The sequence below is a fragment of the Vombatus ursinus genome, unplaced genomic scaffold, assembly GCF_900497805.2.
Source record: "Vombatus ursinus unplaced genomic scaffold, bare-nosed wombat genome assembly UNPS02009062.1, whole genome shotgun sequence".
Classification (NCBI taxonomy): domain Eukaryota; kingdom Metazoa; phylum Chordata; class Mammalia; order Diprotodontia; family Vombatidae; genus Vombatus; species Vombatus ursinus.
In genome coordinates, this window is record NW_020948840.1 from 12781096 (window position 1) to 12804039 (window position 22944).

Consider the following 22944-nt stretch of genomic DNA (forward strand, 5'->3'; position numbering starts at 1 on the left):
GTTCAAATCCAGCCTCAGACCAAACACTTGACACTTACTAGTTGTGTGACCCTGGGCAAGTCACTTAACCCCAATTGCCTAAAAAAAAAAAACCAATTAGTAATAATAATTATAATAGCCACTAACATTCTTATGTGCCAGGCTCTATACTAAGCACTTTAAAAATATTATCTCATTTGATCCTCATAACAACCCTATAGGTGCTATTATATAAGAATTTTACAACTGAGGAAACTGAGGCAGGCAGTTAAGTGACTTGTTCAGGGTCACACAGCTAATGTTTGAGGACATATTTGAACTCAGGTCTTCTAGACTCCAGGCTCAAGACTCTATCACTGTGCCATCTAGTAGTTACACTGCACTCTGCCCCAATGAGACTAAATCTATAATATTCTGGTTAAGTTCAAGATGACATGCACTGGGAATTTCACTTATAAAATATAGCAGAGGTTCTTATCCTTCTCTGTGCTGCAAATCCCTGGAGCAATCTGGTGAAGTATATGTATTCTCCTTCTAAGAATATTATTTTTAAGTAATAAAGGAAATTATAAACTTCAGTCCAAGGTTAAAAATAAAAGATTTTTTAAAAGCTATAATTTTTTTTCCCATACACATACATGGACCTGTTGAAATTTATCCACATCTGTGGATTCCAGGTTAAGAACCCATGAACTAGCAAGTGTCCAGAGGAAGGTAATCAGAATGTTTAAGAAAGTCTCTAGTGCACGCCTTATAAAGCTCAACTGAAGGAATTAGGGATGTTTAGTCTGGAAAAGGAAAGATTTAGGGGAAATACTTGTCTTTAAATCGCTGAAGAGCTATCATGGGGAGCAAGGATTAGATCACCTCTGTGAGGGATGGGGGGGGACTAACAGACAATTAGGGAAATGAGTAAAAGAAACACTCTCAATATGAAGAAAAAAAATACTACACAGTATGAGAAACTCAGAACAAAACTCCAAGAGAAAAGAACAGGATCACAGATTCTAGAAATAGAGATTTAGAACTAGAAAGGACCTTTGAAATCATACCTAGTCCAACATCATCATTCTGTGGATGAAGAAACTGAGGCCATAGAAGTTCAATGACTTGCCCTTTTAATGCTAGTGCCTTCCCTCTGTTAAATTTTCCTATTTATCCTGTATATAGCTTGTTTGTTTGAAGATGTTGTCTCCCCCATTAGACTGTGAGCTCAAGAGTAGGGAATACCTGGTTTTGTATCTTCAGAGCTTAGAATGGTGCCTGACACATAGTAGGCTCTTAATAAATGTTTACTGACTGACTAAAGTCACACAGTTAAGTGAGCTGAGATCTGAAACCAACTTCAAAACCAGTGCTCTTTCTACCAGTACACTAGAAAACTGACTGGCCACAAATAACAAAAATAGTTAGTTTAATAAAAGAAGTGAACAATCATGATAATAAAAATTACTGGCATTTAAAAATCAGTGTAAGGGGTGCAAGGCACCTTATTTCACCTGATCCTCTTATCAACACAGTAGGTAAGTGATATAAATCCCTGAAATTCAGGGCTTTTTGACAGAGTTCAACAGTATGGATCAATATTCGAGCTCATAACGAAAAACCGAAAAGGAGAACTAATGGCTTAGAATAAAAAAGGAGTGGCCACTTAGAAAAAAGAAAACAGCAAAAACAGCTCAAAAGTTAAACAACTCAATAATAGTAAATCAATAACAGAAGTCAGTAAAATTGAAAGAACACATAAGATATCTACAATCAGAAACAAAAGCCCAACGGCAATTTTTAAAATATTATATTATAAAATATATAATATTTAATATCATGATTTAATTATAATTAATAATATTGTTGATGTTATTATATATAAAATATAATTTAAAATAATTAATAATATTATTGTTTAATACTATAAAATATATTTTAAATATTAATATTATCCTCTCAGAATGAGAGGATGAAATGAAAGAACATATTTCAAAGCCAGGGAACAGTTAAAGGACAGTCAATGCTCAGTCTAGAAGGGAAATCCCCAGCAAACACCCAATGGAATAGTAACAACGCAACCAAGAGAATAGGAGTCTTTAAATATCTAGAAAAAAACTACCATTTTTACACAACATCAGCCCAGTTGACTTTTCCTCCATGATATCCCCATAAAATATGGAAGGAATAATAGAGTCCAGATTGAACCCCAGCTACCACATTCTCAACTGGACAAGTATCTCCTCTTAAATAGAATGTCATCTATCCACCTCTCAATAAACAGGAAAAAATTTCCACCGAAACCATGGTGAATTTTAAAAATTCATTGATAGTTAATAAATAAATCAAAGAAGAGGAAGTTTTCAAATATTAAAAAAAAGAGTAAGAATTAACACCAATAGAACAAATATCAAAAGATAAAATGAACTGTATAATAAACATATTAAAGGAATCAAAGGAATATTTAAATTCAGTCCAAAAACAGGCAAGGGAAAAGAAAAAGAAACAAACTTAAAGAAAATGCAACACAGCACGAAAAAATACAAAATATCAATGGAAGGAATAAAAAAGTAGAATAAAAAACAGCTGAGAAAAGATCAATGGACAAGAAAAATGAAATCAGAAAATAAACAGATTGTTATAGAACTTGAAAAACAATGACAATAGGGGATAAAATATAGTCTTAGAAGATAAGTTGAGAAGTTCAAACCTCAAATTAATTGGGATGCCAGAAAGTAAAAAAAAAAACAAAAACCTTGGCACTATATTAAAAGAAGTAATCAGAAACTATTCCCTGAATGAACAAATGAATAATAGGAATTACTCAGCAAGTAGAAAAAAGTCACTGACCTCACTATGTTGAAATCCAAAACTCAACTTTCCAAGACACAAAATTATCACATTTGAAAATTATGACAATGAAAGAATTACAAACGAGTCAAGAAAGTTAAGAAAAATTAAATTGGAAGCAACAGAGTACAGTGGGAATAGTACTGAATTTGGACCCAGGGGACCTAATTCTTGTCATTAGACAAGCCGTTTAACCCTTCCAGTCCTCAATCCTTAACTGTAAAATAAGGGGGTTTGGACTAAATGGCTCCTATAGACACTTCTGGGTCTAAACCTGTGGTTCTATGATACGTATTATAAAGTATCCATTGATATCTTGCCAGATTTTTTCAATGAGGAATCATTACGCCAGAAGACAAGAGGAAGAACTGATCAAAAATATACATGCCTTAAAAGCAGCAAAAGTTACAGAAGCTTCTAATTTGAACATTTTATTTGGGGCGAGAAAAAAAAATACTTAAAAATAACAAAACTCTAACAATTTATTTTGAAAAGTCTACAACGTCAAAGATCCCCATAATCAAAGGAGAATTTCAGATCTAAGGACAAGATATAATCAATGAAAAGTGTCTATTATATAAGTTTGTCATTATTTTTACCTAGGGATATTAAATATTTACAAAGAAACATGTGTAAACAAATTAATTCATATTATAAGCACATATTGGAATTAAGGAAAACACAAAGAGTTCAAATATATTTGGAGTTATAAATAAGGTGTTTAAAATGGCAAGAAATAATTATAAAAGTCTCACAGTCAAAAAAAAAGTCAGAGAGAGAGAACAAGAGCAGCTGATAGCCTGAAAATGAAACTTCTATTTTTAACCAAAAGGGGTTGTTTATTTATTTCTTTTAGCACTGGAAATTGTTGTAGAAAACTCAACTAAGCTATTCCTAATAGATAAGATTAAGAACAAAAATAGGAAAAAAATGAAAATGACAGGATCAATCAAATTTATTATACATTAAATGTGAATAGTCTAAATCTTCAGATTAAAAGAATAGCTACACAATGGTTTAAATAAATAAATTCATCAATATCACAGAATAACATGGAATATCCAAAGAAGTTATCTTGTCTTTATTTTATAGATGAAGCTGAGTCCCAGAAAAATGAAGTGACTTGCCCAAGATCATGCAGTGAGTGTAATAAAGGCAGATAAAATTGAATTCAAGGCAGAAAATTATAAAAGAGGAAGAAAAAAGAGAGGTGAAATAAATTGAAATACTATATAATAATGTTAAATTTACACACAACAAACAAATCCACAATTAGATTAATAAAAGTTAATAGGGCAAGAAAAAATAAACTATGATAATAATACAAACCATCAATATGACAAATCTACTAAAAGGATCAAGAAATAATAGATATGAATTAATTGCTGAATAAACTGATATATCAATAAAATGCAAAACTATAAAACATTCAAAAACTATAAACATATAAGGAATATAAAAATTTGGGGGAAGAATTAGATGAAGTAAAGCAATTTTAAAGAAAGCAAAACCAGACATGGCATTATATATTCACAATGACTACTATTACCTAAAAATTAAGATGTATATATGAATGTAGAAATTAATGAACATGAAATGGATGGGGATAAAGGAGAAGTAACTATTAAGCTAATATGAGAACAGTATGTGTTAAAATCTACTATTCATTTTTAAATGTAAATAGGTACCTCCCCTATCCTTCTTGGCAGAGGTAAGTGCACACTAGGTATGAAAAACTGTGTGTACAATCAAATTTCTGATATGCTAGGTTTTTGTTAACTGCTGGGAAATGTTGGTAATATAGAAACAAAAGATAAAGAAAAAAATTTAAATAAAGATAAGATTCCAGATGAGACACGCAAAATATGTAAATAGCTACAAATGTATGCTTATTTGGCTTTGTTGTTCTTCAGACTATTATTCAGACCCATCATTTTCTTTTCTGAGTCCCAAACTATCGACTTGATTTTTGATGATTTGCTTTTCTCAGAAACATCTAGTAGAGCACATGCAACTATATGATTTTGATGCTTTTATCAGAATTATAAAAACACTTATTTAAAAAAACAGATGTTAAGTCACAATCTGACAAATAACTGAATACAAACTATTTCAACTGAAATTTTATGGTAACACACGTGAAAATTTCAACACACACCTTGCTCAATACTGGTCTGAGCAAGGCTGAAAAGCTCAGGTGAGCGTTCTTCTAACAACTGCTGGTGAATGTTCACACATCTTAAGGTCCACCATGGTAAGGTCTAAAAAAGAAAAAATAAACCCAATAAGCTGAAATAAATTAAGAATTCAGAAAAATTCATACCCCATAAAATATTTCATTTAAAAAATAACAATATATTTACAGCATACCTATAGATCCATTTAAATACAACTTTTAATTAGATTTAAACATATTAAGCAACTTTGTTAAACTCACAAAATCATAGAATCTAAGGGCTAGAAGAACTCTCAAAAGTCATAAAGTCCAAGTCACACATGAATAAGAATTCTCTCAATAATACACAACAAGTGGTCATTAGATATTTGTTTGAAGACCTCCACAGTATCTCTTGAGATAAACCACTCCACTGATAGACAGTACTAACTGTTGGGGAGTTTTCCTCACTTCAAGCTTAAATCTAATTCATGGCCCTCTCCAGGCTGATCTTCAGATTGAACAAGTCCCAGCTTCTTCATCAGATGATTCCAACAGATATTACTATTAAGTCTTTATGCACTGCCATGATTTTTAACATGCACTCTATTTGCCTATGGGCCAGCTCTATTTGGAAGTCCCATCACTACAATAAATTAAACACTGAGACAAATGAAAAGGCTATTGCAACAGTCCCAATGGGGGATGAGGAGGGCCTAAACTAGGGTAGAGGCTGTGTGAGAAGACATAAGAGAACAGACATGAAAAATATTCTGGAGGGAGAAATGACAAAACTGACAACTAACTGATCCGGGAAAAGTGGAGAATCGTGCTTGCTTTGGCAGCATACAGTAAAACTGGAACCATACAGAGAAAAATTAGGATGGCCTCTAGGCAAGAATGACAAACAAACTAGTAAAGCATTCTAGATTTTTTTTTTTTAAAGAAAGAAGCATAAATGAAACATTTAAAAATACAAAAAAAGAAAGCAAAAGAACTTCAAAAGGGGACAGACACAAGCAGGGCACTATCATGATACTATCATGATAAATTTATTCTATACTTTTTGAAAAACTTTATTTAATAGAAGTGCAATTTCATCTGAATGTTGAATATGTTCATGTTTGCTGATGTTTGTCAAGTTCATAATAAAAAAAAAATGATGTCCCAATTAATGTCACAAATTATAAACCTCAGTGACCTCTTTTTACAAATCCTGCACTGTTTCAACTACATGGGTAAGAGATGTCCTTCCAAAGCCATATTCTATCAGTAGCTACCATGACTCTCTAGCATCTATGATGTCAGATTTGCTTCCCAGCATTAAAATAGCTGCTTTAGCTTGCACATTACACATACTTTGTGCATCTGTGTGCAGATAATGAAGTCACAGGTTTTACTGCTAACTGCTTTCTTGGATTTTTATCTAAATTTCTATTAAATATCTACAGTTTTTCTTCTTCTTACATTGTGGTTACTCTTCACAATATCCAGCAGAGAGGCTGTTTTCAAATAATAGGTAGGACATGGCCCACCACTCAGCCTGCCCAGAGAACCACAACAAAATCAACCCTATTTTAGTAAAGGAAATAGAGAAATCTCTGAGTTTTAAGTCCTAAGAGCTACCATGTATGAGTTAGAATGGCCAGTTTTTCATTTAAAAGGAAAAACTGAACAAAGAATGATGTCTACATAAAAAAATCACAAAACTATGAAAGAGGACTTTAAACTGATGTCAAGAGAAGTTTAGCAATTGCAAGGAAATTGAGACAGCTTTTTTCTTAAACCTCACAAAGCATGAAGTCCAGACTGGATGGCTGATATGTTTACTTATTCCACTGTATTGATGATAGCGTATTCACTAATAGTATTTTCTTTCAAATAATGCCGCCATAGTTACCTATGAAAGGTTATGACTGACGCAACTTAAGATTGCTTTGCTCATTCATTACTGCCCCATTAATCTCACTTGAAAGAAAAAAAATGTCATATGGCAGCCTTATGCCTTCACATTACATTTTTTGAAGTTCACAGCTAGTTAATCTCCAATGGAGAAAGATATACTCTGCCTCCAAGGACATTTTAATTAAGACCAACTTGAGAGAAGAATTTTCTGTTCAGAATGTCATTAAAATCCACATGACAAGAAATCACTGTTCAGCTAAAAAATACAAATTCTAAGTATTGGTGACATTTTTATGTTCAGGCGCCACCATTGTTATCCACATCTTCAAAGATCCTCTTTGTGCAAATGTACTGAATGCAGAAGGTGTGAGTACAGGAAAGCTGATAGAGACCATCACTAGCACTCTTTCTAACCTCTCCTTGAAGAGCCAAGGACTGTATTTATCAACATAAGAAACTAGTCTTCTACACACGGGCTTAAATCTACACTCCATATTCTACACAGATTATTCGTTTAACCCCCAAAACATGGCCTTAAGTCTAGATCCAAGACAGTCTTTTCTCAATTCACACTCTTATCAATTAATATAGCAAATGACTCAGAACCTTCTACATTTTAGAGGACCACAGAGGGTGTATTCTTTGAAGCAAATATCCTGGAACTCAAAAACACAGCTCAAAGCAATTATTCTTTAATATAATAAATGGGCCATGATTCAAGGTTACTGGCCAATTGTTGACAGCATATTCAATTACATTGTCATTTCATGCATTCAAGAAATTAATTCAGAGACCAATATGACGAATGTCGCATCTGAGCAACCAATTTATCAGTCAACAATAAGCATCTACTACGTGCCAGGCATTGAGTTACTGTGCAGGAGATACAAATACAAGAGACCCAATCTTGACTAACAGGGAGCTTATATTTACTGAAAAGTTCATTAACATACAATTATCATAAATGAATGAAGGAATGAATGAATGAAAAGCATTTGTTAAGCGCTTGGTACATACCAAGTGCTAGTAGGTATACAAATACAAATGTCCTTAAGGGGCTTACATTACAGTAGGGAGAAACAAGACATATAAGGGAAAAGTAGTGAGGGAAGAGTGTTTTGCTTTCTCACAGGGATGGATAGTGGAGCCATAGGGAAATCAAATGACATGCCCATTAAAGAATCAACAACAGCATGATTTGGTCACACCACAAACATGTAACAAAGCAGGACAAAGATCACTTAAAGTTTTAGAGGATCAACCCAAACGTTTAAACAAATCAGCTACATACACTTCACATAACCTCCCTCAAAAATGATTTTTTTCAAATGCATACTACTCTCTCAATAGTTAAGAAATATAAATGTTATCTAACAAAATGACTCAGAGGACTACTAGGAAGAGATTCTGTCAAAAGGTTAAACCCACATATTTCATCACTTTGTTATGCAACACAGAGACAATATAAATAAGAATTTTCAAAATTAAGTGGTTTGGGAAATAAATCTCAGAAAACTCCAAATGCTGCATTTAGAGGTTATTGGGGGGAAGATATGCATTCAATGATGAGAATTTCTTCTAAACTCTCTATGTATTTGCTGTGGTTAGTTGGCAAATTCTCATCCTAGAAGTGCTCTGGAAAAGAACCAGGAGAACAAATCAATTTAGTCATGCTTTATTCAAAAACATTTCAAATATAAAGTTTCTCTGTCTTTTTAAGTTTTAAAAATTTTTCATTCCTTTTTTTTATAAGTACTTCCTTCATATCCTTCACCTTTTTTATCCTTCAACAACGACTAAAATTTATGATCATAAAATCATGATTTAGGGATGAAAGAAATCTCAGAGGGCATCTAATTTAACCATTTCATTTTATAGTTAAAGAAAACGAGGGGCAGCTAGGTGGCACAGTGGATAGAGCACTGGCCCTGAAGTCAGGAAGGTCTGAGTTCAAATATGACCTCAGACCAAACATTTGACACTTACTAGCTATGTGACCTTGGGCAAGTCCCTTAACCCCTATTGCCTAAAAAAAAGAAAAAAAAGAAAAAGAAAATGAGACCCAAGAAGGTTAAGTACCTGCCCAAGGTCACACAGAATATGTCTGGGGGGTAGGGGGGATGCAACTGAGGTCCCCTAAAGCCAAATTCATTAGTCTTTACACTGTATTACACTAACTCCTTTTAAGATTAATGGCAACAAGGACAGATATGTACATGGCCTTTTAATGCTGTCTCACATAGATGAAATCACTGAATCCTTGAAACAATGCTGCAAGATACAGACAATTTATTATCCCCCCTTATCAAACATTGAAAGAATTTTGGAAGTTTCCTAAATGCAATGAACTCAGGTCTATTCTTTATAACACTAATAAAAGTATATGTGTATTCTAATACATAATGGTGATGAGGGTATAAAACAAAATAAAAAAAAATTTCTGACTAAAAGATTTATGATAATATCATAGTTCTGCCTGATATTAACCTAGCCTGCCACCTGCTGGCAGGGATTGGGAATAAGCAAACTTGCAGTCTTTTATTGTTATGTAGCAAAAATATCTTGATTAAGAGGAAAACAAAAGTCAAGAAAGAAGAGTTAACATTGAAATCTACAAACTAAAGTGTTTTAGAAATGTTTTCTTGTATTTAACAACCACTCTCTAAAGACTTCTGATAGACTCAAATTAAGTCCCATTTCTAGGGTTTTTCATACTAAAATATATGAAAAGCCCATTTTAAGACATTCTGCAGCTGTCCTGGCCCTGGTACCTCCTCAGTGAGAGGCAATATAGGAATTAGGAAATCTGGGTATGGAATATTGGCTATGTGAATGACCATGGGCAAGTCACTGAAGCTCTCAATGTACCTTTCAATGAACCCACATACCTCACTAAGACTAGGCTAGAGAGAAATCAAACTATGCTGGTGGAGGAAGTTTCTAGACCAGGAGTTTCCTGGATCACAGATCCAATACCTCCACCTCAAATTTTATAGATATAGATACAGAGAGATATACACATACATATATACATATATACACATATACACACACAAACATACATGTGTGTAGACATATATATAAATATATGTTTATATAAATACATATTCATATTCCAGAGCTTGAATGGTAGGTCCAAACATCAGCCCAGGATAAACACCAAAAATATTGTAAACTATTACAAATCAGCCACACTTAATGAAAGATCAGATGACTTGGAGCTAGATCAGCTCTGTCTGACCCTTACAAGCTATGTAAGCCCTTCTCAGCTTCTATTTCCTCATCCAAAAAATGGAAATAATACTCACACTACCTTCCTTACAGGATTGTGGTGAAGAAACCACTTAGTAACATCAGTGCATGATAGAAATGTGAGGATAAAGCATCGGCCCTGGAATCAGGAGGACCCGAGTTCAAATCTGGCCTCACACACTTAACACTTACTAGCTGTATGACTCTGGGCAAGTCACTTAACCCCACTGCCTAGCAAAAACAAAAACCAAAAAAAAAAAAAAAAGAAATGTGAGTTATCTGTTATTAATCTGGTGCCAATGCACAAAAACAAATCAGGATGTGAGGAAGAATGAATTTAAATTCCCTGCATTTACAGAATCCACTTCTTCAGGTTGTTGCTGTCCACAACACCCTAGAAAAGGCTGAAGATAACTGTATAATAGTAAAGGGGAGTGAAGGGTGATTTATGTTTGAACCTATAACTAACTTATTATGAAAGGTTAAAATTTTTTATAATCTTTAATTCCATGTAAGCTGCCTGAGGACACAGATATCTCCAGTGCTTAGCACAGTGCCTGGCACATAGTAGGCACTTAATAAATGTTTACCTATTATTGATTGATTAATATAAACCTAACCTGGAACAGCATTTAAAGACCCATTTCCTTAGGTATCATTTCATCAATCAAAATAAACAAAGATAGCCCAGTGGAGTTCTTGCTAACATCCTGATTTGTTTTCATGCTTTCAGGATGATTTAATAAAGCGCAAGTACAACCATGCCACTCGCTTGCTCTAGAAGCTTCAGGGGTTCCCTGAGTACCTCCAGGATAACATGTGAACTTCTTTATTTGACATTGAAATACCTTGACAATCTAGCTGTGGCCTATCCTTCCAGTGATTCCACATCACTGCCCCTCAAACATTCCTACTTACTGTTCATTGGACATGGCATTCCATGGTCCTCCATGATTCTGCATAGGCTGTCCCCATGCCTGGAATAGCCTCTCTCCTCACCTCTGCCTCTTAGAGCCTAAGGCTTTCAAGGCCCAACTTGAGTTCTGCTTCCTACAAGTGGCCTTTCTCAATTTCCCCACGTCTCGTATTTACTCACCTACGTACACAATGTGACTCCCACCCCAGTTAAATATAAGCTGCTTTGAGGGCAGAGTTTGTCTCCTTTTTGTTTTTGCATCTAACCCAATACCTGGCAAATGCAGGAACTTAATAAATGTTGATTGAAATTAACTGAACATTTCATATTTTTGTAACACTTTATAAGGCTTATCCACAAGAACTCTATGAAGTAGGAAACAGGAGCATTATCATTCCCATTTAAATAGTCTAATGTTGGTACCTACTAAATGCCACCAGGGAAATAACTTACATGGTACTTTTTTTTCTTACCTGGACACTGGGGAATTTATGTCTTAAGTTCACCAGTATTACTCGAGCTAATAACAGCAATACAGGATTAGAAGTCAGACTGTAGATCGATTCACCATCTAGAACCAACAGACTCAAAACAACTGTGCATAATTCTTTGGTCTGAAAGAAAAAAAATTTTTTTAAAGTGATCACATATCAATCTCACTGATGAGACATCTTTCATTAAAAAAGAAAACAGTAACACAGAAATTTTTCTGTCTTACACAGACAATCATCTCTCCATTAACTAACAAAGTACTCTATTCCTTACCAGCGACAACTAGCATACTGCAGATTAGAAGGCATCAGAGATATGATCTATAGGCTCATCCATTTAAAGACGGAAAGGACCTAAGAAATCATTTAGTCCATCTCTCTCAATTTATGGAGGAAGAAACTGAGGTCCAGGAGATAAAGTCCTTGATTAAGGTCACCCAAGTAGTAAGTGAGAAAGCTGGAATTTGAATCCAGTTTCTGAACCTCACTGGCTTCATCCACTCCAGCTTCTCACACAATGCTGTAATACTTCCTGTTCCTTGAGAGACACTCACCCAACTTTTGCTTTTTTCCCCCCACTGCATATGACTCTAAGTATTAGAAATCTTTTACGTAATGAGCTAACACCTGCGTCCCCATCACTTGCACACAGTGACCTCTAGTTCTTTTTTCTGGACCCAGACAAAACAAGTCTATTTCCTCATCCACATGACAGAGTTTCAAATATCTGAAGGCAGTAATTATGTACCATTCCCCAAGTCTTCTCTTTTTTAGGCTAAACATCACGGAGTTGCTTCAACTTTTCCTCGTCAGACGTAGTTTCCTAATTTGTCATCCTTAGCTGCCTTCCCACGCCTCCTCAGGAATCCCTATCATCACAGTGGGGGGGGGGGGGAATGCTCTGTGGGCCATAAAGGTGGAAGAGAAGGCAGCCAGTGTCCAATGCTGCCACACGAAAGATTGTTTTCCTACAGTGTCAGGGCCACAAGAAGCATCTGCAGTGAATATCACACTAAGAAACATCAAGCATACTCCAGTTATTCTCCTCTCTCTAGCATCTCTTTAATACAACTGGCTCTCTCCCTCTCTGTCACAAACACACTAAAGTCTTTTCTATTTTTTTTAAAAAGCTTTCTTTCCATCACTCAACTGCAGGAGAATTACTTATCAGGGAAGTAAGTAATCTGAGGAGAGGTTGAGACGGTATGCATTATATAGCAAGCATTTTAATAAAAGGTGCCAAATGAATGGATGGATGCATGAATAAAAGTTAGAGGAAAGGAGCATAGGATCCTAGCATTTAGAACTAACAGACTTTAGAAATCATTTATCTCAACCTATTCATTTTACATAGAAGGAAACTGAGGCCCAGAAAAGGGAAATGATTTGCTCAAGGTCACACAAATACTAAGCAAGAATCCTCAAACTCCAAAATCCAATGTTTATTCTACTTTGTTTTTAGAAAAAAAATTACTTTGAAAGCAAGGAATGGACTGAAGATGCTACACGAAAATATGGGATTAACAAAGGAGGGTTCTTTCTCAACTGTGAAAACAGCTGAAAAAATGACATGTGAATGCAATGGAATATTATTGCACAGAAAAACTGATGAATAAAGAACTCAAAGAAACAAGGGAAAATCTGTATGGACTTATATTGAGCAAAAAATGCAGAACCAAGAAAACAATGGTTCCCAACATATAAATGAAAAGATTGTTCAAAGGATATCAAATTCTGAGTAATGAGAAAACCAATGAAGGTCCTAGGGATCAGATTATGAAATGGACCTCCCTCCTCACAGCAGAACGGAAAAGGAGCAGTAAAAAAGACTATTATATACACTGTCAGATGTAATCATTGTATCAGATATTTTTCCTTAATTGTTTTTCCGAGTTCCAAGAAAGGCTTCAATCCAGAGGGAAGGATATAACTGACTGTAATGTAAAGACAAGAGGCATCAATAAAATGCAACTTTCAAAAAATAAAAGATGTCCCTCATACTTTATTTTTCTTAAAGCAGGGCAAAGAGGCAGGGTACTGGAGCTCTTAATTTTCTTTCCTACAAACAACCACAACTTTGGTCAATAAAAAACTATATATTATGAGAAGCCAGGATATTGTAGTGCAGTGCATACACTCTTAACACGTCAAACATGGACAGGTATCTCTCTTTGATCCACACATACTATAATGTCGGGGATCTACAGGCTTTATCCCCTAGCGTTCAAGTTAGAGAACTTGGAAGGAAAAAGCTAAGTTAAACTGACACCATGGAAAAAGTGACAGGAGAAGAGTCAACATTGAGAAAACCCATCTTTAACCCACTTGACCTGACTTGATGTCAAAGCCTATCTACTCTAAGCATAAATTTCAGACCATTTTCCTGAAAGCAGAATCACTGGCTATAAACAGCATCACAGAGAATCACATTACACATTTATAAGACATGTAGTTTAGACAAAAGCATTGCATCATTTAATCAGATGATATTTCATTCTCAAATGACTAACTTGGAAATTATTTGGGTTCCACTTGATACTCAATAAATGACTGATTTCTTATTCAACTTTCATCTCAAAGCACTTGAAATATGGTACTAATTAAACTTTTTTTTTCAAAACAAGAAAATCAGACAGTCTAAGTATCTTATCTGTGCCTATGAATTAACAATGGTATTCTGATTTGAGTTCTGAACGTGCTCCCAAAGGGTTTGGGTAACAATCTAGTTTTAAAAGGGAATTGTTTGTGTTTCTAATTTTTTTTTTTAAAGACTGGTTTTCCTCCAAGTTGGAAATGCAAGAGCTACCCAAAGGCCTAATCCCACTAATGATCAGCATTGACCCACTCCTTTTCCAACCGGAACTGGTTTCCCCTTCTTAGGCAACCCTAGTAGGTCCCTGATCTCAGAGGCTCTCCATATCAGTGCCAAATTTAGTGCAGACACCCGACTGGCACAGCCCACTGCACCTCGGATCTCCTAATCAAGAGATAAACCAGCCTCAACCTGCTTGCTAGCCAGGGATTACAGAAGTACAACACCACACCTGGTTTTATGTATCTAACTTTAAAAGGCAATGCTAAGGCTATGATGATCGTAGGAATATTTCATCAGTCACTGTCAAGCACAAAGCATATTAAAAAAAAACATTTAATAACATGGCAATGGAAAGATATTGAACATCTAGAGGAGCAGGGCAAAAAGAATGGAAGAGGAGTTAACATCGATCAAGCCAGATGTGCAAAGGTGACCTAGAGTTGTACATAAAACTTTAGTTAACACTGCTGTATGTGGACAGTTAGCTCAGCAGGTTAAAATAACAATCCTGATGAAAGTAATGGGCTGGATTGTAAGAGATTAGCTATGCTGTGGTGCTAAAATTCCTTGGCCATACTCTTTTTCTCAGAAGCTGTCTCAAAAATACATCAGGAGAACTGGGGAAGATGCATCAGCATAAATCCATTGCCAATGCTAGGATCTTTCCCCAGCCCAAAAACTCCAGCAGCTCCTCTGTGACTATAAAACAAAGAATCACTAAGCCTGACACTCAATGTCCTCTACAAACTGACCCTATCCTATCTCTCCAAACATTGCTCTTACTTCTCCAACCTATATTCTGCCCCCTCACCAAGTAAATGCCTCTACAACCTTGTAGCTTATAGAGTCCAGCTCTGCTTGAAGCCTGGCCTCCTGATATTCCCACCTAGGATCCTTGTTCTCTCCTAGATGTTGCCAAACCACAGGTACCTACCTGTCAGACCCCAGATCAAGGATCTCCTCCACAAGGCCTTCGCTGACAATTGCTGCCTCCATTAATTTCCCCTTTTCTGAACTTCTGTAGCAGTTATGTCCTCTACTCACTCAGCTTAATCTCATACTGTCTTTCATTACTACTTAACTATTTCATGAATTTGTCTCAAATTACCAACTGTATCACAAGCTCCTGAAAACTAAAGATTATTTCTTATTTACTAATACCTTATTTATAGAGTACTATGAAGAGGAAAGGCATGGAGAACAGACAGCTGGCCTTGGAGCCAGGAAGGCCTGAGTTCAAGTCCCACTTCTGAAACATACTGGCTATGTTACCCAGTGTACGTTACTTAACTTGCTTGACAAAACTTTCTCAGTTGCAATAGAAAGAAAGTATGAGGGACATCCTTTATTTTTTGAAAAACACATTTTATTGATGCCTCTTGTCTTTACCTTACAGTCAGTTTAAATCTTTCCCTCTGGATTGAAGCCTTCCTTGGGACTAGGAAAAACAATTAAGCAAAAATATCTGATACAATGATTACATCCGACAGTGTATATGATAGTCCTTCTTACTGCTCCCTTTCCGTTCTGCTACGAGGAGAGAGGTCCATTTCATTATCTGATCCCTAGGACCTTCATCGGTTTTCTCATTACTCAGAATCTGACATCCTTAGATGTGATCTTGGGCAAATAACGTCACATCCCTAGGACTGAGTTTCTTCATCTATAAAATGAGGAGGCTGGACTAGAAGACCTCTGAGGTCTCTTCTAGCTCAAGGTCTGCAATCCTAAGATAATTTTAAATGAAACCTTCCTAAAGCGTTTAGTAACCACTTTCCTGTCCACCTGGTCCAGTACACATTTCCCTGTCATCTTAAAGCAAATTCATTAAGTTATGACCTTCATGGAATTTAACTTTTTGATGACTCAGCATAATCGCGACCATCAATTACTGAAGAGCCATGGTCTCAGAGGTTATTGAGTTATGCAGGACAGTTTGCCCCTATGCTTCCTGGCTCCAAATTACTGCGTCTTTTGAATTCTGACCTCCTTCTTTATAGCTTCTTCCTGCTTGAGCTTGTCTCCTTCACTGCCGGGAAGAACTTCCTCTAACAACCACACAAATTCTAGCTCAACCATTCCCCTCTGCTATGGGGCTGGGAAACTAGATAACTAAGATTGTTAGAACTGTATCTAAAGAATGATCGAATAGCTGAGTGGGTACCTTATATATAGACTTCATAACATCTATGTGACTGCTCTGAAGCCCTTCTCTTTGTGGGGAAAGGACAGTATATTTCCTGCTTCTTAGCTCTTGGATTTTTTTTTTATCAACTCTCAGTGGTTAGCACAATCCTGCATATGCATAGTGTAGATACTTACCACGATGAATAGTTAACTGACCAATCAGTAGCATCTATCTGATATATTATCTGTGACACCTTCTATGTATCACTTTAATCCTTTATATCTCAGTTTCTTCATCTACAAAATGTAAGGGTTGAAAAAGATATCTAAGGTGCATTCTATATCCAAAGCCCAGGATCCCGTAGGAAACGTAATCAGTTACTATTCTTAAATATAACTTAAATATAAATGTTTTCTTTAATTTCCTGGATCACACATCCCACAAACAATAACTCTCATCTGTAACATGATCTAGAAGTTTTGCATATGCACATTTTTCTAACATTTTTTTAATATATTCCAGACACTGCAAATAAGAGGCAAAGATGTCTGCACTGTAATGAGAAACACAACCAAATGCATAACAAACTAGGTTATCATCATTTGACTAGGAGTTGAAAAAGCGGCAGAATTGGAACTTTTCAAAATATTTATAAATCTAATGAAGGAACAAGGACTCATGTAATTTCCTACATGATGAAGAGTTATATATGTATCTTTACTATCCTTTAGGTCCCCAATTCCACATATATTCACACTTTTTCTCAGAGATGGTAAACAGAGAAGAACCCAAAAGAGAAGCTTGAGCCAACATACCTCACTGAACTGCTGTAATAAAACAGATGGCAAAAAGTCCTGGGGCTGTAAGTCAACAGGAGGGCCAGTCCAGTTGCTCTGAACAAAGAGTTGTAAGCTGCTCACTCCAAGCAGAAATATCATCTGTTGTCTGCAAAGGAGAGAATTAAAAACATAAACATGAAGCCTTTTTATGGGCACAGCCACAGGTACATATGGTCTGATCTTAGTTATATAAAAGAAAATCTATGATCTTAGTTCAGAATGGTTGAGAATATCTAGAATACTTATCAAAACAGTTCTGAAACAAACTAACCCATCTCAGTGATGAGGCACCATAGTATGGTAAAAAGAACATTGAACTTGAAGTACTGAAACTAAAACCACAGGATAGGAGTTCAAATGCTAGCTCTGCAGATTATGACCTGTGTGAGTGTCGCTTAATTTCTATGGGCCTCAGTTTCCTTATCTGCAAAATTAGGAGTCTGGACTAGATGACCTCCAAGGTCCATTCCACCTCTGGGACATGATCCTGTGAACCTGTCCTTTTCAAATTTCAGCAGCTCTCTGAAAATATCTGAATGATAATCTGAACATAGGAAGAAAACCCTAGATAAAGACTGTATTGAGTTCATTTTCCTAAGTAATTCTCATGCTTCACCATTCATATAAATATCTGTGAGAGGAATAAAAAAAAAAGTTGTCCTCTAAAATATCCTTGTACTAACGGGCTGGAAAGAAGGCAACCCATCTATACAGAGCAAAGAAAACTATAAACTCTATAAAAACTATAAAACTATAAAAATCAGAATAGAGCAATTAGAAGCTAGTGACTTTATGAGAAATCAAGACACTGTAAAACAAATCCAAAAGAATGAAAAATTAGAAAACAATGTGAAATATCTCTTTGGAAAAACAACTGACCTGGAAAATGGATCCAGGAGAAAGAATTTAAAAATTACTGGACTATCTGAAAGCTATGATCAAAAAACAAGCCTAGAAATCATCTTGCAAGAAATTATCAAGGAAAACTGTCCTGATATTTTAGAACCAGAGGGCAAAATAGAAATGGAAAGAATCCACTGATCTCCTCCTGAAAGAGATCCCCAAAGGAAAACTCCTAGGAATATTGTAGCCAAATTCCAGAGTTCCCAGGTCAAGGAGAAAATATTACAAGCAGCCAGAAAGAAATAATTCAAGTATTGTGGAAACACAATCAGGATAACACAAGATTTAGCAGCTTCTACATTAAGGGACCGCAAGGCATGGAACATAATATTCCAGAGGGCAAAGTAGATAGGATTACAACCAAGAATCACCTACCCAGCAAAACTGAGTGTAATTCTTCAGGGGGAAAAAATGGTCATTCAGTGAAACAGAGGATTTTCAAACATTCTTGATGAAAAGACCAGAGCTGAATTGAAAATTTGACTTTCCAATACAAGACTCAAGTGGAACATGAAGAGGTAAACAGGAAAGAGAAATCATAAGAGATTTATTAAGGTTGAACTGTTTATATTCCTGCATGGAAAGACAATATTTGTAACTCATGAGACCTTTGTCAGTATTAGGGTAGTTGGAGGGAAAAAATTATATGTATGTATATATGTATATATACATACATATATAGATAGATAGATAGAGAGCACAGGGTGAGTTGAAGATGAAGGGGTCGTATCTAGAGAATAAAATTAAGGGGTAAGCGAGGATTATACTAGGAGAAGGAGAAAGGGAAAGGTAGAAAGGGGTAAAGTATCTCACAAAATAACAGAAAAGAAAAGGCTCTTACAGTGGAGGGGAAATGGGGGAAGGTGAGAGGGAATGAGTGAATCTTATTCTCATAGGATTTGACTTAAGGAGGGAATAATATACACACTCAATTGGGTATGGAAATCTGTCTTACTCTACAAGAAAATAGGAGGGGAAGGGGACAAGAGAGTAGGGGGATGATAGAGAGGAGGGCAGACTGGGAAAGGAGGTAATCAGAAGCAAATACCTCTGAGGAGGGACAGGGTCAAAAGAAAGAAGAGAATAAAGGGGGGAGCAGGATAGGATTAAGGGAAATAGAGTTAGTTTTTCACAGCATGTCTACTATGGAAGTGTTTTGCAAAACTGCACATGTGTAGCCTATATTGAGTTGCTTGTCTTTCCAATGAGGGTGGGTGGGGAGGGAGGAAGGGAGAAGATTTGGAACCCAAAGTTTTAAAAACACATGTTTAAAAAAAAATGTTTTCACATGCAACTGGGAAATAAGAAATACAGGAAATGGGTTACAGGAATCTATCCCGCCCTACAGGAAAATAGAAGGGGAAGGGAATAAGAGAAGGGGGGAAGAAACAGAACAGAAGGCAGACTATGGGATGGGGTATTCAGAATACATGCCATCTTGGGGTGGGGGGAGGGGCGAGATGAGGTGAAAATTTGGAACTCAAAATCTTGTGGAAGTAAATGTTGAAAACTAAAAAAAAAAAAAAGAAAGAAAGAAAACTATAAACTCCAAACCAATAACGCTTTCAATACATTTTAACAAACATTTATTAAGTACATACTATGTGCAAGGCACTATGTTGGGGAAACAAAGGCACACTCAAAACAATACCAGCCTTCAAGAAGCCTACATTTTAAAGGGGGCGAGGTGTAGGGGAAGGAACATGCACACAAATAAATAAATAAAAACTTCAAGATGGCAAGAACAACTAGAGAAATCAGAAGAGACTTCAAAAGAGAGGTGGCTAGCAATTGAGAAGGGCCTTGTAGGAAGCTAGAGAGTCTAAGAAGGAGAAGCTAAAAGGAATACAGTCCAAGCTTGGGAGAGAATCTATACAAATGCATGGATGTGGTAAATAGAATGTTAAAGTCTAGGGAACAGCCAGTAGTGTAATTTTTCTGGAACACAGAATGCATGTCAGGGATGAATATGAAGTCATTTTAGAACAGGAAGCTGGAGTTAGTATGGATCCTATACTGGTTAGGGATATAATTTATCCATCTCAGACTAGTTTATTCTAGTTCTAAATTCAATTATAGAAAATACCAGCCAAAAAAAAAAGTCAAAAGCTGTATTCTCTGTTGGGAAAGTCCAAGAGACAACAATTAACAACTTTGACATAGGAAATTTATTAGAAAAAATACCTAGTGAAGCAATAGTACAACATTTGAGCATAGAGGAAAAAACTCCAAAGGAATGTCACAGGTGAAACACATCCTTACTCAGAAAGAAGAGGGCTATGGAGAGTAGAAGCAGTAGCAGATCTTATTATTTACTTTAAAGAAATGAGCTAGAAAATGAGGGAGTTTCTGGTAGAAAACTGGTCTCTGGGAAGACCTACCCTCTATCACTTGGCCCTAAAAATAATTACTTTTGATTTTTAAAAAATCCTTAGGGAAACTAAGTGCAAAATAATCAAGCACTAGCATAATAAATTTTTTAAAATGCAACCAAAGAAACATGGCTTCTCCTATAACTTGTTATAGAATTTGTTTCCTAGCACAAAGGAAGGATAAAACAAAGCTAATGTATTTGTTCAAAAAATGCGTACCTGAAGACTGGGTTCTGTAACACCAAGCACTCTTATCCTGAACCAACGCAGTAAAACAAAACAAAATCTAGATCAGATGCTGCAGAAATCTCAAACTGAGATTTTTTAGGGAGCACTCGGAGATCCAAGTAAGATGAAGAATGGAATTAATGTTAACAATTTTCTATATAGGTTAACTACAATTCTGTTTCCACTATGACAACTGCAGTTAAAAAAAAAAAAAAGTCCTACCTTTCAGTTTCATACAAATCTTCTGAACAGTCCAGGAATGTAAGAATCTGCTTTTCCAGGTAGCTGTCAATCTTCTCCTCTTTCAATATCAGTGCAGTAAAAATGTTTTGGGTAACTGTATTTAGAAAAATGGCTTCATAGTTCCCTTCTAACAGCAACTGTAAAAAGGATCCACTATCTGTAATACAAAGAAATAATGAAATAAGATGGGACAAATGATATAGTCATTCAACATTTTAAAAAGTCAGAAAAACAAAGAATCTATATTATATGTATGCTCATTAGCTATTAAATAATGGGCAAATTCATATCATCCAGAGCTATATTTCCTACAGTAACAAAGCCACCACCATATTCTAAGTACTATGAATTTCAAATTAGGAATTAAGGCCTAATTTTTATTACTGTTAAAGAAAGGAAACAGCTTTCATGTAATTTTTCTTTATTTAAATCTACCTCAAAATCATAATCTTTGCAAATAAACACAGAACGTACCACATGAGAGGCATATTTTGTCAAATCAAAGTCATCTCAACCACCACCCACTCCCATTTTTTTTTTTTAGGCAATTGGGGTTAAGTGACTTGCCCAGGGTCACACAGCTAGTAAGTGTCAAGTGTTTGGTCTGAAGTCGAATTTGAACTCAGGTTCTTCTGACTCCAGGGCTGGTGCTCTATCCACTGCACCACCTAGCTGCCCCTACTCCCAATTTTTAGGAGAAAAACTGTAATTTTCTTTCTCCATCCTACCCTCCAGCCTCCCCTTGGTTATCATCAGGAGCAGGATTGCTAAAAATTCAATTCATTTCACCATATCTTTATCAAGTGCCTTTTCTTGTGCTTGTATTAAACAATGGAGATACAAAAGAAAAAAAAATCCTGCCTTCAACAAGTTTACAATACAGAGAAGCAGAGTAAAGCAGGGTAGGAAGTGGGGTGTGAAGGAAACAAAAGAGAGAAAAGACACACGGGAACTAAACTGATTCCTAATAAATGAGGGGAAGAAAGAATCACAGACCTGGAGCTAAAATGGACTTCAGTAGCCATCTAGTTCAAATTCCTCATTTTACAGATTAGGAAACTGAACCCCAAAAGGTTGAGTGACTTGTCCAAGGCCACACAAGTAATAAGTGACACTGATTTCAAAACTCAAGTCCTAGGCTTTTTCTACTACATTGTACTAACTCCATCCATTGTTATTGATCCTTCATTTTCAAAGAGGACTGTTATTCATCCTTCATTTTCAAAGAGGACCAATGACATCGTGGGGTGATGTCTTGACTTGCTCTTGAACCGGATTTAAGTGAGGCAGAGTTGCATAGTCATCAGACTCACTCTCTCCCAGTCACCAAAGTCCATTGGCAAGACAAAAGTCAAGACGACTGGCAATGGCCCTAGATGTGTTAGAGACTTAAAAAGGATCCATACGTTTTAAGTAGCACGTGTAACTTGAAGAGTTAACATTCTATGAAATGGTCTTATGGTCTTATCTTCACCCGTAGGGTCATCATATGTCTACGTAGAAACAGACTAGCTAGGAAACAGTACCTGTTAAAAGCGAGGTAGAAGTCTTATAAAAAGGAAGCTCTGAGTTGTCAGAGAAATAACAGCCTCCTCTGGCAAAGAGAAATGGCATCAGCTAGGGGAAGTCAGGTTTCAGTCAAGGTGAGAAAAGATGAAAAGCATGGGGAAATTTGCCCCCAACTGAATGAGGTCTAGTGAAAGGTTTTGTAGAGAGGTAGACTAAAGCATGAATCTACAAAAGATTAGAGTTTGGCTGGAAAGAGGTAAGATGACAAGAGAGGCTAGCCAAGGGTGGGACAATAATGAATAACAGATAAAGGAAAAAGAATCCTGAGAGGTAATTTTAAGTGATGTGTCAAGGAATGAGGGGACGGGGCTCAG

General features: G+C 35.9%; 1 protein-coding gene and 1 non-coding gene across 3 annotated transcripts in view; one reads left to right on the top strand and one right to left on the bottom strand.

The window, feature by feature from the left end:
• The window catches only part of TTC27 (tetratricopeptide repeat domain 27), a 228476-nt gene that overhangs the window by 195963 nt on the left and 9569 nt on the right, over positions 1-22944 (bottom strand). For both annotated transcript variants that reach the window (XM_027850566.1, XM_027850565.1), the window contains exons 2-5: positions 21041-21218; positions 17292-17421; positions 11516-11656; positions 4973-5075 (exon numbers count right to left, since the gene is read on the bottom strand). In XM_027850566.1, the coding sequence (XP_027706367.1) occupies positions 4973-5075; positions 11516-11656; positions 17292-17421; positions 21041-21218 (552 nt within the window). The remainder of the gene's footprint in view (positions 1-4972; positions 5076-11515; positions 11657-17291; positions 17422-21040; positions 21219-22944) is intronic.
• LOC114034794 lies at positions 5801-5904 on the top strand. The gene has a single exon (XR_003568140.1). It is a non-coding gene; the product is annotated as a U6 spliceosomal RNA (small nuclear RNA).